The following is a 16720-nucleotide window of genomic DNA, read 5'->3' as shown; positions in this document are numbered from 1 at the left end:
TTTTTTTTTTAAAACTTACATTACTTTATTAAAAAACAGGCCATTATTTTGGAATTGGCAGCGCAATTGCACAAAAATTATTGTCTTATTCGTGATCATATACATAACAGGGTTGCATGAGAGACATTCAGTCAAGGCTATTTATGTTATAAAAATCAGAAAAATAGAAATTTGTTATACCCATTCTTTTTGGAAAACAATTTGATGGTGTGAAGTCCAGTGTATCATGTAATTCACTGCTTTTTTTCTTCTTCCATGCTCAAAAGGTTATGGTAACAGGATTGTGTGCATGTAGTAAACATAATTCTATGTTTTGCTTTGAATGTTTTAAAGCACTTTGAGTTGCATTTTTATGTATGAAAAGTGCTATATAAATAAAATGTGATTGATTGATTGATTGATAGCGGGACACAAGGCCCATATTTGAAATATTATGTTTATTAAAACAAATGTTCCCACCGTTACAGACAGCAATGAAACAAATAATACAAAAACTGGAAAAAAAATCATTTTAACTCTTTTATTTGAGATTCAATTACCGGGTAGGTCATTATGGGGGTTTAACAAGAGAAAAATACAATTTTATGGGATACTCCAGCATTATTTGGTATTTTTCAATATATTTTCAAGCTTTCTTTTCGTTTTTCTTTTTTTTAGAATTGGTCTCAGGACAAGTAAATTTACTCAGAAATGACATGTTTCACTATTTGGTATGCAGATTATTTAAAATTTGATGGGTGGGATGTAAAATATCCCCCAATTCTGGAATGACTCATATCTCCTTTCATTTGGTATTGGTTAGTCAGGAGGGCATGCTATGGGTCAAAGGTCGCATCCTTCCATTCTCTGTTCCACTCATCTTCATTAGGGCTAGTCACGTCACGAGATGTGTAACAAGACAGGCAAGAACACCCATTAAAACGTAATAGTTTGGAAGTCCTGTGTAGTACTTCACTTTACATTGTCATCTTTGAAAAAAATTGCCATCTTCCATTTTCCTCCTGTCAAGCTCACACTTCAGGGATCAGTCCTCTGACAACAGGCAGTTGCATGGCTTCCATACAGTTGATTTCAGTATATATGAAGCAGAAAGTAACTTTTGTCAGTTTAGTAACCTACACCGACAATGAATTCACATTCTGCCATCGGTCTCTCCGATCAGCAAGATCTCAGCAACACTATCTGCTTGCGTTAGAATTGGTGCTCCTGTTGAGTTGCCATTCATCGCTGTCCCATCTATCTCAGGAGTACTCGCTGTCCTTTGTTCCCGTTTTCGTGTCTGGAATAGTGAAAGTCGTAGAAATGATGCCCAATCTGGATGTGATTTATAGAGTGTTGTAGACTCCTCATATATCAAGAAATAAAGTATAAAGTATAAGTATGGAATTTCAAACCTGGAACAAATGTTTCTTAAATACTAAAATGTTTTATTTGAAAAGTATTAAGGTCCATTGAATTGCTGCTATGAAAACAAGCAAAGGGACTTCAGGTAAATATACAAAATAAAAATCTGGGCTTTTGATTCTACTAAGAGAATCAACATAATGTTATTCATCACTTGTTTACAAATATTACCAAAAGATCATTGAAAAGCCATATTGTTTAGTATTTTTCTTACTGTGAGCAATTCATTAGAACTTTACATGTGAATATAAGTTATTTTTCCAAAGAGCAAAATGAAGGCTATAGTAGTACTCTATGTGACCGATCTTCTTTTGTTCCCAAATGAATGACTAAATGTTAATTTAAACATAAAAAACATGAATGTATATCTCAACTAAAAGAAAGCAAAATATAATTTAAACACAAGAAAAGGCACAAAGGCGAAGAAATGTTGAAAGCTAGCACATAATAAACATAGTCATAAAATAAACAGATTTTTTTTTTTACTTTTTACTTTACTTTGTTCACCAGTATGCAGTTGAATGCTCAGTTTCAGATTAACAGTTCATTCATTTAAAAATACATTTATCGTGCCATATATTGGTCTTCATTATTTTTTAATTAGATTGGATATTTTTTTTACTGAGGAGTGTTTCTGTTTTGTTACACCTAATGAAGTGCGTATAGTTAAGTGCTTATTGTGCTAATTACAAAAAAGGCCTCATTCTTTCATTCAAAATTTGGATCAACTAGCTACCCTTGAGCTTTCACTACTGTTTTTGCAATTCATACTCCCACATACAATTTCAATCTACAAAAAAAATGTGCAAATTGCGGTGACATGCGACTCTTGAGACTGACGTCTGACAACACAATCTCAGAAAATTAATTGTTAATAATTTTTTTTTTCCAATAAATTTTGTCCACAGCCTGCTGAGACATCAGGTTTTTGAGGGTTACAGAAAGATGGACAGACGACACGTAGGAAAACACTAGCAAGATTTTGTACAAATACTGCATCATCAAATGGCACAGAAACAATGACTGTGAGTCATGGTTGCTGCTGGTACTGGCTCTCTGTGGCTGTGTAGAAATCCTCCAGGACACTCTGCAGGTAATCAAAGGTTGGACGGTCATCTGGTTTGTTCTTCCAACACTCCAGCATGATGTCATAGAGTTCCTTGGGACAACTGTCCTGACGCTGCATACGGTAGCCCTTCTCCAGTGAACGGATCACCTCTGGGTTTGTCATCCCTGCAAACAAGTACACCAACACGATCAGGGTGGAGGGCAGTCTTCAGATGCCCACTTCACAGTAGTGATCTGTGATCGAGATGAGAATGAAAGGTGCCATTTTTGCAGGGACGTAAGACAGCTGTGTTCACAACCACAAGGGCTCAAATGCCCTTTTCTAACTGCATGTGGTTGTGAAAATATCAAACGAAATAAAAGTCCACCCATTGTTTGGTTATATAGAGTGGTGGCTGGACCGATGAATCGTGATGTCTCAGGAGAACACTGTATACACTGCATTAACATTAAAGTAGTTACCTGGGTACGGTGTGCGTCCATAACTGATGATCTCAGTCAGCAAAATGCCAAAAGACCAGACATCTGACTTAATAGTGAAACAGCCGTAGTTGATGGCTTCAGGGGCTGTCCACTTAATAGGAAATCTTGCTCCTAGAGAACCGTGAAACAATAGTCAAGCTTGTAATCCACACATCTTCTCGTACATCAATGGTAAACCTCAGATTCAGGTTCAGCCATTTCGCAAATCTCTCTTCCTTAAAATTAGAAACCCAGGCTGCTGCCGAAAGGTCACTACCGGTATACTCTTCTGCATTCCCAGCTAGTTTAAGACCAAATTAAAGAATATTGTAGTATGTCGAACCTTCTCTTGCTGTGTATTCATTGTCTTCAATGATGCGGGCGAGGCCAAAGTCAGCAATTTTGCATACTAAAGCCTTATTGACCAGGATGTTGGCGGCCCTCAAGTCTCGGTGAATGTAGTTCCTCTGCTCAATGAAGGCCATACCCTCTGCTATCTAGGAATAAACACATCACAATAAAAGAGTAAGAAGCAAACTCCTTGCACTCAGTGTCACAAAATGAAAATAGAAAATTGTTCGGTTAACTGCAGAACATATTTTTAAATTTTTTAGGCCCCCTTTTGTTGGTTTACTACTGCAGTGATACGGTACTACACAATGTGTGTTATCGTATAGAGCAAGGGTCCCCAACCACCGGGCCGCGGAGCTGTACCGGGCCGCAGGCCACTTTGGACCAGGCTCCACCGGGTTGCACAGAAGAAAGGGGAAAAAAAAAAGAAAACGTACAGTACTTCCAGTTTATTTATTATTTTAGGCTGAAAACTATTTTACTTTGAAAAGTGACCGGTTTCTCTCCGTTACATCCATCTATGACTGACTCTTAACGAATGTCAAGTTGTCTCCATCGCGTAACGCTAATATTAAATGCACAAACTAGCAACTGAGTGAAACAAACAGACATATTTGGAAAGTTTCCCCCCCCCCACACACTGAATTATTTCAAACATTACGGTAAAAGAGGGTCTGAAAATGTCTGGCAGTGAATGAGTTAACACACCTTTGGTGAAATCATAAAAAATTAATCACAATCTTCCATGTTTGGAGAACTGATAATAATAAGCACAGCTGACCTTTCAAGGGAATAAGACATGAAAAGCTAATTGTTTTTTTGTTTTTTTTCCTCAAATCATACCTGATGATGGCAGGAAATGTACATTGACGCCTTATTTTGGTCTCATTATGTGCATGGTTGAGCTAATCCCACACAATCATATGCACATTTCAACATTAACTGTGGATATGTTCTAATTTGATGGTTGAAGCTTAGTGTGACTGAGGGACTCTTACCTGGGCAGAGAAGTCAATGAGCTTCGGAAGTGGGATGCGACTGCCTTCATCACTCTTGAGGAAGTCTAATAAACTACCTGTATGCATGAGCGCAAGCAAACATCTTCAGGAAAATGCATGTAAACTGGGCTTCAAATGCATGTTGTAACTGCTAACTTTCAACAGTGGCAGTGAAGAGAACGTTTTCATCTTTGTCTTCTTACATTTTTGTTAAAGGATTGAGTCATTGTTTACCATTTTCCCCAGTAGGGTAAGAACTTACACACTGAATTCAAATTGGAATCTAATAATATGTGTATTTATCATTTGTTGTTTGGTTTTGTTTGCAGATTATGAAAATAACTACATAGACAATTTACAAGGAACTTTGCGAAAGGACCACTTTGTGGTGTCAGGACCGCCTCTATATTTTTGGTGCAAATCCACAGCAGATACAAAGTCAGACTTTCTCTGCTATGGAGCAGCCCCCTGCACTACAATGAGTCAAATATTACAAAACACAGAAAAGAAATTGAAAAAAAAATCTGTGGATATGTGACTCCACGAGTGCCACATTGAGTATGCGGGGGTAGACTGTATCACCATTCACCACTAGATGGCAGACATAGAGTTGTGCTTGCACTGGAATGCTGAATCATTTATACATGCATTGAGAAATGTAACATGAAAAATGACATGTATTCAGATCACGTTTTGCACGTGTGCAGATATTTTGTCCACATTTTTGTAATACATCTGCTAAGAAAGTTCTTGTTACAGCCCTAGCTGTTATGAAATGCGCTATATAAATAAAATTGTATTTTATTGTATTGTAACAAACAAATTTGTCACTCACAACACCCCCACCCCATACTTTTGTTTGAAGAAATGATTTTTCACTATTAGTTCAATCTTGTTGGAGCATTGAGACTGCTAATACTGTGTTTAAAAAAACTAGGAAGTTAGAAATTTCTGACCTTTGACTATATAAACGTACAATGAAATATCCCACAAGAAATAGAAGCCAGGAAATCATTGCGATGAAGAAATCTGACACCACAATGGCAGTTTACATAGTAAATGCAAAACTTCAATTAAAATATAGACTTAAATATATCTAACAACAGGATTTATTACAATCTGTTCTGCATGGAAATTGTATAACGCTTATTATGGTTGGTATGAGTTTTTTTTTTTTTTTTTAATTGGTTGGTCCTCATAAGTTCCAAGTGGGATCCTATTCCCCAGCAGTTTGGAATGCAGCACAAATGCCATTCTGGTTGAGTATTCAGAATATGTTAGATGAAGGGCATATACTGTACAACCTTGCATTTGAGTTAATTTCATTACAACAGTTCTCTGCTTGGGTTTGAACTACAATTAAAACTATAGTTTAGTGTGACAAGCTGTACACATACCTTTTTCCATCAATTCAGTGATAATATAAATGGGCTCCTCCTTTGTGACCACAGCATGGAGTCGCACCAGTTTGTCGTGCTGTAAAGTCTTCATCAGGTTGGCCTCAGCCATGAAGGCTTCGACCGACATGCTCCCAGGTTTCATGGTCTTCACCGCTACCTTGGTGTGTTTGTTGTATGTAGCTGGAGACAAAACATTTAACGCAAGCTATTGAAATGCTTCCCTCCAACAGCAGAGTGGGAAAGGTGCTCTAATGTGTTGTACCCAGCCAGACTTCTCCAAATTGGCCAGCACCAAGCCTCTTCTCCAGCTTAAGAGATGACCTTTGGATTTCCCAGGCATCTTTCTCCCAGGGCTTCTCTGGTTTAGGACTCAGGCAAGGGTTGGTCAGTGTTTGGCAAAGACCATCGCCTTGCTCTGGAGGGAATAAGAAATAGATTTATGATATATGATCTGTTACAGTATATCTTTATTTTATCATATTGACATAATAGATCTTTTTGTCAAAGTTTTATAGTTCACTTAAAGTCAGGTGGGACTGTCAATTTAGCATCCTCAAGTACAACAGATATTGTAACCACAATTGGATTTATGTTAATTTATGGGCTCATGAATGAATTGAATTGTTGTCCCTACTCTGACGAGTCAAGAATGTGTTTATGCCTGCTTCTTCAAGGTTAAAATTTGTTAAAAGTCATACTCACTCTTGTAATGTTTAACCATGTCCTGCAGGGTGCTGAATGTGATCCGGGGAGAGATGTAAAATCCTCCATTGTCCAGCATACGGATCTTATAATGTTTAACAGTGTCACCGGACGGGCCATCACTGTCCCTGACGGACAGGGAGAAGCTTCCTGTGGCCAAAGGGAGAAAAACACAAGACGTTTGATGCTAATGCTAATATTCTTTATCAGTCATTCAAGAATCATATTAAATCAAGCTTTTTACATTGCTGTGCTCACCATGGAAGTCACTTTCCTGGCTTATCTATGACTGCATAGAGTAGACCCATTAAATCACTGCTCAAAATCCACCTGTTCAAACTTGTTTTCAAATATTTTAACTGTATCTGCTGTGTATATTATCTATACCACTGTCCTCTGCACTATTGATATTATTTGCTCACAGGAATTCATGCATTTTGCACTTTTCTATTTATTTTTTTACTCATTCACTCATTGGTGACTATTTTGCCTTTTCCCTCCCACTAATTTTACTTACCGGTCATTGTTTTTGTTTTGTAAAACAAATTTGGCTACTTTGAAATTAAATCAAATACTGTATGTTAATATTTTTATTATTGTATTGTAAGGTGTTTCAACATTGATTCAAATCTTAAGACCACCAAATAATCTATTTAACACAATGGAACTCAGAAATCCACCGATAACTACAACACATTATTTTAACCATAACACTTGTCAGCCAATCATCCCCTTCGTGTCTTTTGTACTGCTCACCCGTATGTATGTCATTTTCAGTTGACAGAAGTGACAAAATGGCTGAGATGGCTAAAAACGGCTAAAAAATATGTTTGGGTTGACTTCCACTTTAAATATTCTAAGCCTGCAACATTGCCTTGCTTTGCCTGCGTCCACCTGCCTTTGCTTCTATTCTAGTTACACGGAACTCCTGAGAAGTCTCAGTTAACAGACCCTTTTTACATACCGTAACTTTATACAAGCATACTGTCTTACGCTTAACAAGAGTTATAGACATGTATATGTCAACTCTGTGCATATAAACTGTTCAAACCAATTGCTTGTGCTTGTAAAACAAGAAAGAACTACAATGGTTATGACTCTACTTTTTATGACCGTCAGATTTTACACTGCTTTGTTTGCACTCTGCATCTACAGGACTTATGTACTTCCTCAATTATATTATTTAATTGAAATTAAAATATGAATAAATATAATACAATTGCAATTTGGTTCAGTTTTTCATGTTTTCTGAAAAAAAATAAAAATGACTTAGGCCATTATTTTAGGAGGGTGACGATATGCAGGAGTTAGGTATCGATCAAGTTGCAAACGTAGTGTGCTATAACAAGTTAGGATCGTTTAGATTTGGTGGAAGTCTTGGCTCTGCTAAGTTTTGAATATACTGTAACTGTACCATACTTGACTCACCCTTGTTGGTTTCACTGTCTCGGATCATGAACGATCCTACTCTGTTCCCGGGGGCCAGCAATTGCCTCTCGGCATCTCTCCTGCTCACGCCCTTAAAGAACCACCTCAACAACAGAAAACACCCATTAGAGCAGAAACAACATTTAATCTATTTAAATACAATCACATTTGAGCTCCCCAAAAACGCAGCGTAATACAAAACAAGAAATGCATGTAGTTTATTCAATTAGGTCTACAAATACCGGGACAGGGGTTTTATGATTTTGTGACACAAAGTAACCACAAACCACTATTTGTAAAACCATGACAAACAGGTTGTACATAATGATTCCATTAACAGCCTTACATGCTCATTAAATAACATAAACAGAACCTCACCATGCTGTTAACCACTGTTGGTTGTAAAATGTGTATTTATACAATATATTCATTAAGGCATCTCTTGATTATGCATTGCAGGCCAAATCTGTCATTGGCTGATCTGTATCTCCTATCCATTACCTATACCGCTTATCCTCACAAGGGTCGCGGGCATGCTGGAGCCTATCCCAGCTGTCTTCGGGCAGTAGGCGGGGGACACCCTGAATTGGTTGCCAGCCAATCGCAGGGCACACAGAGACAAACAAACATCCACCACCTAGGGGCAATTTAGAGTGTCCAATCAACCTACCATGCATGTTTATGGAATGTGGGAGGAAACTGGAGTACCCGGAAAAAACCCACGCAGAACATGCAAACTCCACACAGGGAGGCCGGAGCCGGGATCGAACCAACAACCTCTGAACTGTGAGGCGGACGTGCTAACCAAGTCGACGACCGTGCCGCCCTGTATATCCTAGGTGGTCGTAATTCCTTTTCATTTTTAGGGGTGTCCCGATTCGCTATTGATATTGGTTAATGGTATGAAAAAACACTATCAGATTATAATGGTCTATATTGCGAATACTAGCACTTATATACAAGCAGTCCAATCCAGACTCTGCTCTTGCTCTTCTATCCAGCAGCATCTGGATCTAGCAAGCAGAATTGGAATAAATGTATTTTCTCATACCTACTGTTGCTGACTATTGTTCTTTGTTTGAATAGTATCCAGTGTCTTCTAACATTTCATACTAAAAAATAAATTCCTGATGATATCGTATCGGATGAATATCGGTTTCGGACAGTACTTTAGGCTGCAATATCGGAATTGTATCAGAAGTGCAAAAGTTGTATTGGGACACCCCTATTCATTTTGTGCTCTTCTGACTCACTATATTAAAGTAAAAGTAAGGGACGATAATTGCTATGTAGTAGTGTGTTTTTACTTTTTAATAGCACTGGGGTAAATACACATGGAGAATGGTAAAATACCAGAGCTGGGCATTCCGTCACAGGATGGAACGGTCCATCCGTCCATCTCAGATGGACGCCCATTTTCTGGACAGTCGGATGGAGGACGAGAAATCTTTTAAAAAGGGCAGACTATAAGCAAGGACGGAGGTAGGTTTTCGTTCATTCCTCTAATCGTCCCTCACCGGGTCAAGTCCCGGCTGATGTTTTGTGTTCTTTTTAAAAAGCAAGACTGCCTTACTAAAGCATTATAATGGTTTTGAAGTTATTATTGTAAGGTAATATTTTACTTGTGTGCGTATACTTACTCCTCCGCCTCCAGCGTATCTTTTGCAACATAATTGCTGGGGATGAAGCCTTCTTGACCTGAACAGATGGACATTGCTCGCCACCACTCCCCTGATCTATAGAGTGAGAAAATCAAGGATATTTATTGAATAAAATTCATTTCTATCAACCAATTCAACAAGAAAGCAAAGAAATGTCACTGGAAGCTCTACTCACTCCTCCAAAATTTTAAGTCTGTCTCCCTTCTTGAAGCCAAGGTCTCCATCATGAATGGCCTCATAATCGTACAGTGCTATAGCAATGTTGTCTCCTGCGTCAACATGGAAGGAGAGAATTTCATCATGGATGAATATTTGTTTCATAACAATGTCCACACATAGCAATATCCAAACATAACCCCACCCGCCACCCTTGTGCTAAAGTATTTAGTGTGAACTTCTCTTACACTTAAGCAAAAGCCGGAAGCTGCCTCTGTTAATCATAAATGGAAAAGGAACCTATTTAACATCATTATTGACATTTAATTATAGCTGTAGTCCAGAGAACTACCAAGTCAGAAATTTCAGCCCTCCAACAAGAAAAATATGCAATGGAACAACACCTGAATCTGACTTTTGCTCAGTATAGTAAATAACAGTATTTTGGTTTAAGGGTTGATACTACCTGAAAACTCTGGTGTCACCATGCACATCCCTTGTTATCAAGTAAAGAGAGAGTTGTTTTTTTTGTTACTGTTGTTTAACATTTTATCTGTAACACTAATTAACTTATTTTTCCACACTGTATCAATTCATAATATACCAATATGTGAAGCCACTGAATTTAATTCACATTATGCACCCATCTTCATTTTTTTCTATTGAGATTTTTAGTTTTATTCACATTAAACTTATTTTAAGCTACTTAGACTTGTATAACAATTAAGAATGTTAAACTCCATCCATTTTGTACACCACCTGGCCTCACTTGGGTCACAGGTAGCTTCTGGAGCACATCTGCCTCATGTTTTTTGCCTCTTGAGTTGATAAAGGTGTTATTAGTTTTTTCTAATTCCATTATTATTATTTTTTTTATAGAAACAATGATATTGAGGCGGCCAAAAACAACCAGCGATAAATTATGTTCAATGTTAGCCGTTCCAATGGACTAATGATAGGCACTTGTCACTCATACAACTGACTATCATTTTGTGCTGGCGTCTGTCTGTTAGGCGATGATACTGTATATGATGCCATCCCGTGGCTCAAAGTGCTCTCTTTCCTTAACGTGCTGAACTTGCTTACTTGTGTGTATTGCCTTACATGGTGCTGAGCGCAAGGTTGCATACGTGCTAGGCCATGCAATGTGATACATTGCAGAAAATGCAAATACAAGTAGCCGAGGGTGACAATAAAGCAGAAGGAGAATGTAAAACAGGGTGGTACAAACCATCTGTTATGTTTGCATTGGATGGCGTTTTGCCCTGTGGACCAAAAGTAAAGAAAGAGTCAACTCAAAAGGCGAATTTCAACATTATACATGACATTTGAGTACATGGCATCATGTGAAACAAATATAAGTACAAACATATATTTGACAGACAGGAAGGACTCACTCTTATCAACTTTAAATGTCAGGGTCCTGTTGGTAGTTTTTCACATGCTAAGTATAGGCCCTACACATATAAAAAACAACCAGGAAGTAAAACTAGCTGTGTGTGCTATATCATACTGCATCTACAGGTTGACTGATTTTGGTTGTTGCCTAATAGTGAGGTTTTAATCACGCATCTCCTGCCTTTCTGACACCCTGCTTCTGCTTTCGTCAATTCTTCTTTCTTCACTTTGGGTGAAAGACAGGAAGCAACAGCCAGGGGAACCACACTTAATAGATAGTAGCAGTGCACTGCCACCCATGACACGCACCAAAGTCCTTCCACTATCCAAATTCCCTGGACATAAATCTAGCCATTCTTAATTTGCAACACAACAACCAATTCATACTGACTACCTTTTTGTCATATAACGACATGTTTTTTTTTTTTTTTTTTTAAAGCAGGACAAAGAATAAAAGTGGGGAAATTCCAATGTGTATCTTAAGGGAGGTCTGTATCTTTCTCAAGGACATTTCACAAGTCTGAGCAGAAGTGATAATTTGAAGGGAATCATGAAAAATGGTTGGCACGGTGGCTGCCTGTTAAGGTCGTGGGTTCAAAATCAGGCATCAGCCTTCAGTTTTGGAGTTTGCATGCTCTCCCCGGGCCTACTTTGCTTTTCTCTGAGTACTTCGGTTTCCTCCCACATTTGAAAAACATGGATAGTGAAGACTCTAAATTGTCCTTAAGTGTGAATGGTTGTTTGTCTAATATGTGCCCTGTGATTGGCTGTTTTGGGTGTAAGCCTTTAGTCCAAAGTCAACTTGGATTGGTTCTAGTGAGGATAATAGGGAATGGATGGACGGATTATGAAAATTTTGCTTTGCAATAGCTTAATATAGTATAAAATTTGACAATGCATATAATCAATGCGTTTACCATCTGTATGTGTCCTTACTTTTTTCTTCACACTGTGGACTAGAAGCCCTGGAATCATCACAACCCCCTGGTTTTCATTGTAACAATAGTCATGCTCAGTAACAGCCTAGCTGTAGAGTTTGGCAGTGTGAGCACCGTGGTTCTTTTCTATGAGACGGACCACACTCTCAAAAAAGGCGAAGAAAAAAGGTACTATGAGCTATGCTGAAGTCTCAGCATTTGCGGAGATTTTTGCAGTAGTCTTTGCTTAGAAAATTTGATTGTATTCCAAATTTTACAAACTTTATGGCATTTCGACTGTATTTCAACAACTTCTTTTTATATGTGACAGACAATTACCTAGGCTACAATGTTTGTCGAAAACACTATAACCTATTTCAATGTTTTGTAATGGCAACAGTTCGATGCCAGGAAAGGGTACATTTCTATTACTTCTTATGGGACAATTCTCATTACTTAATCTGAAAACAATTGAAAGGTTGACTAGCTCCCTTGAATGGATTCTTTGAGTTTGTTGAATATGCATGCCCCAACAAGATACTCTGTACAGCGTAAGCGTAGATGGATGGATTACGTCTGCCATGTGAGTTGGGATTGTAAAAATGTACAGTCTTTCAAATGGCTTGGATGGATGTATTTTTCTTAGTCTTAGATTTAACTACATTTTTATCACAGTGATTGCTTACAGCTTTAGAATTTCCTGCTGTGGGATCTTTGACGTAGTGGGTTGTCTGTGCACTTTTCTGCACCTCACTGTTCCCTTTCCCAAGATGCTCCCGGTCCTTCTTTGAGCCCACACAGCCCATGGTGACGTTCTGGTGGTGGGGAAGGAGAGCAGAAGAGATTTTTAGATGCCATCATCTATGCATATTTGTTTGTTGTTGTATGTATCAATGGTTGGATGATATATGAAATGTTATAATATATATACATATACATATATACATATATATATATATATATATATATATATATATATATATATATATATATATATATATTAGGGCTGTCAATTTAGCGCGTTATTTTCAAAATTAATCCAACCCCCTTTTGACGCCGGCATTTTTTTTGATCGCGTGATTAAGGTTTCCATAGCAACCAGCGGCTGCATTGATAATGGGGCGGCATGGCTCAGTGGTAGAGTGGTCGTTTCCCATCCCTTTGATTACCCAAGGTAGAAAAGCGCGATATAAGTGACAGCCCATTTACCATTTACCATAAAGGCTGCTGGTCACCATGATCTATACTTGTATCTTGAAAAAAAAAAGCTTTAAAGTAGAGGAGGCGTTACATCTGCTTCAAAATATTGACGATAAGGATGAATTGCTCGGCAAACACATACACAGCTGTCACTTGCTTAGGGTTGGACACCGAAACCCGAGTGGAATCAGTTCCATCATTCCGGTTCACCAGGAACCGTTCATATTTGAGAATGTCGGTGCTGACTTTCGATTCCTAGTTAGCCGAGTGGAAGAGCTACGAACAAAGTACGACCGATGAAAAAAAAAAAAATGTGTGCGCGCATCCGCGCAGCCTCGGGCTCCTGCCACCAAAGCTGCCTAGCAATGTCATGTTAGCTCGCCACCACTCGTGCTTAACTCTCGGCTCGCTTCGTCCCGGCCAGCAAGCGTGGGCAGCGGCGGCGGCGGCGACTCTGGGCGGGCCAATTCCCACAGATCTCCACAGTTGCGCGGCCGCTGGGAAACCGCTGTGGCAGCAGTCGCCCTTCACGGAGTCTGTCATCCTGCCCGGGCCGGCCCGGCCGGCTCATTCGGCCGACGCCTAGCCATAGAATGACGCAATGCGGCTCATGACCCAAAGTCAGAATCGGCTAAGTACGTCTAATTGCAACGTTGAACCAACAAGTTCAACACACAAATGCACATATCCAGCTAATATTTAGCTTAGATCATACATAGCTGCAGCATATACATAAATACTGTACGTAGAGATACATCCTACGTTGCATAGACTGCTTAGATTAGATAGACTTTCCTTGCTTGCCCTTAAAATGCAGCGTTGTGTTTGTCATATATATTTTCTCTCTAAAGCAAGACAAGGTTAGCCAATCAATTGGTGTTCAGTAGCATGATTTTAGTGACAGCTGAAAGACGCACATATGCGTGTGTGTGAGTGTATGTGTGTGTGTTTGAAAAGGGCTGAGGGGCTGTTCACGTGAGTTCAAACTTTTTTTTTTTTCAAGAATATGTTCTATGAAGGCCCCCAAGTTCAAACAAGGCATTCTGATTAATATTGTGTTTGTGGAATATGAGTTAACTAGTAAAATCCATCCATTTTTTACCATCTCAGGGGTCGGCCATTTTATTACTTCTGTCGACTGAAAATGACATCACAGATGCGCTGAGGGCTCAAATAACGACCAATCATGGCTCAGTTTCAGAAAACAGGTGAGCTGTGATTAGTCGTTACGTGCTCCCTGAGCAACTATGATATCATTTTCAGTTGAAAGACGTGACAAAATGGCTACCCCCAGTGTTGACTAAAAACAGGTGGATTAACTCTTATTCCACAAACGCAATATTTATCAGAATGCCTTGTTTCAACTAGTGGGCTTGCATGGAGCATATTCTTAAAAAATATGTTAATGTTTGGTTTGACTTCGCTTTAATAAAGTATTTGCATAAGAAAATCAATCCTCTTATTCATGTTAAGGGTATTAAAATTCAAGAAAATAATGGGACAGAAAAATCAAGAGATTTTTTTTACAATAAATAAACTGGTGAGCCTATGTGAGCAATGTACTTGCGTGAGCCCGCAGTTCAGTGCTGCCGCCATTTGAGATATTACGTAGTCACGTTCTAAGTGTGGTACGTTCAGGGACACTCTGTAAATGAGGGTGAATGTGTTCTTTTTCCCTTTTACTGTAACTAATTGTAGAATTGTATTCCCAGGAAGGTTGTTGCTTGTAATAGAATGTTCTGGTTAAAACACTATACTGTTATAATAAGGATTTTATTTAATTTAGTTTTATAAGAGCAGATATAATTAGTTTGTAGCGTCAGTCAGAGCTACGAGGAGTGCACAGTGATGACTATCAGACTGAATGCAACTTCATTGCTCCCACCATACTGTGTTGCAGTGTTGAAATAAAGAAACCATCTAAAATCCAGTGTCCGTGGTGTGTTGAAGCGACAGCGACGTGGGGCTGCAAATTGCCACACACAGGAGTGGCCCGTCACATATACATATATATATGATACATATATATATATGACCCGGAGCCTATCCCAGCTGTCTTCGGGCAGTAGGCGGGGGACACCCTGAATTGGTTGCCAGCCAATCGCAAGGCACACAGAGACAAACAAACATCCACACTCACACCTAGGGGCAATTTAGAGTGTCCAATCCACTTACCATGCATGTTTTTGGAATGTGGGAGGAAGCCGGAGTACCTGGAGAAAACCCACGCAGGCACGGGGAGAACATGCAAACTCCACACAGGGAGGTCGGGGCCGGGATCGAACCCACGACCTCTGAACTGTGAAGTGGATGTGCTAACCAGTTATATATATATATATAATATATATATATATATATATATATATATATATATATATATATATATATATATATATATACGATATGATGTTGGCACAAAAAGAATAGTTTTCACAACACACATATAATTTCTCCCATTTGAGATAAATATAGGCTACGTGTTTTTTCAGAGATTAATCTTCCAAAGGTTAAAGCAGGTCTGAGAGAGATATAGTGACTATACAGCCTCATATTGCATGACATACAGTATATAGTCATTGGTAACATTGCTAAAACAATCAAACTCTTTCATGAAACAGAACGTCTATTTTAGTCTCAATGACCTGATAATTTGGGCTCAACCGGTCAGAATCTTTATCCGGTCAGATAAAAAAAAAAGGATAAAATCACTTGAAATTCCTAATTATTATTTCAATCTATGTGTTATTGATTACAACTAATGATGCACGATGTTAATAATTTAATTTTTAGGATATTTTGGCTTCTTTGGCTCAACCCTGACGTCACAATAAAATAAAAAAAAAAACAAGACTCACCGCCGCTTTTAAATGAGCACTCCTACGTCGACTACAAAACTATTTAAAAAAATAATAATGATATAATAGTGATTCCTCTGCCAGAGTCCCGTGGCTGAAATTATTCCTCATTTCGTTTCATTTCGTTCGAGAAGCTTCCATTATTTGCCAATGCGCTTCAAGATGAGTAGCACAGCAGCACAACTGCTACTTGGACAAGGAAGTTGGGAGTGTGTTGCTGTTAAGCTTGAGTGCGCTAACGAAAAGGGGAACCAGCTCTCCGAATCTGCCACTTTTACATTTTTTTTTTTTTTTTTTTTTTTTTTTGCTTTCGTTACATTTAAATACACGGCTGTATTTCAGAGTGCACTTTTACTGGTTGAAAACCAAATTTTCAAAATGTGGTCTTAAATGTTATCTTTAGTCTTTTGGTTTGACCCATTGGACGTCGCTAGACTCGCTACAGAGTCAACATTTTCCATCTAATCTTCCACCTAGGTCTTTCCTCACTACAGTGTACTGTATTGTATAAACATTCCGTTCGTCTTAAGAACGACGCTGTCTTAAAGTCTTCCTAAGTCTTGAGCTCCATCCTCATCGTCCTCCTACCAAGAGATTTACTGTCTCTCTGCTGAACGTGTCCAAATCATACCGCACACTGTCTTACAAACCTTTCCTGTAATTTTGTAATGTTTCTGTTTTCTGTGATTTCAACCTCAAATATATTGTATACATATATAG

General features: G+C 38.6%; 1 protein-coding gene across 1 annotated transcript; it reads right to left on the bottom strand.

Moving 5' to 3' along the window:
* Positions 1-506: 506 nt before the first annotated feature.
* On the bottom strand, positions 507-16230 carry hck (HCK proto-oncogene, Src family tyrosine kinase). The gene is made up of 13 exons (XM_086028524.1): positions 16001-16230; positions 12632-12760; positions 10862-10895; positions 9650-9743; positions 9454-9549; positions 7814-7917; positions 6386-6535; positions 5946-6098; positions 5681-5863; positions 4284-4360; positions 3278-3431; positions 2935-3066; positions 507-2637 (listed from the first exon to the last, which is right to left on the bottom strand). The coding sequence occupies exons 2-13, from the start codon at positions 12749-12751 to the stop codon at positions 2435-2437; spliced, it is 1500 nt and encodes a 499-aa protein (XP_085884650.1). The 5' UTR covers positions 12752-12760; positions 16001-16230; the 3' UTR covers positions 507-2434.
* Between the last annotated feature and the right edge of the window lie 490 nt (positions 16231-16720).

This window comes from Filicampus tigris, chromosome 1, assembly GCF_054856515.1.
Source record: "Filicampus tigris isolate MCC_2025a chromosome 1, RoL_Ftig_1.0, whole genome shotgun sequence".
NCBI lineage: Eukaryota > Metazoa > Chordata > Actinopteri > Syngnathiformes > Syngnathidae > Filicampus > Filicampus tigris.
Note: the sequence above shows the minus strand (reverse complement) of the source record. Positions and strands in the feature narration are given on the sequence as shown.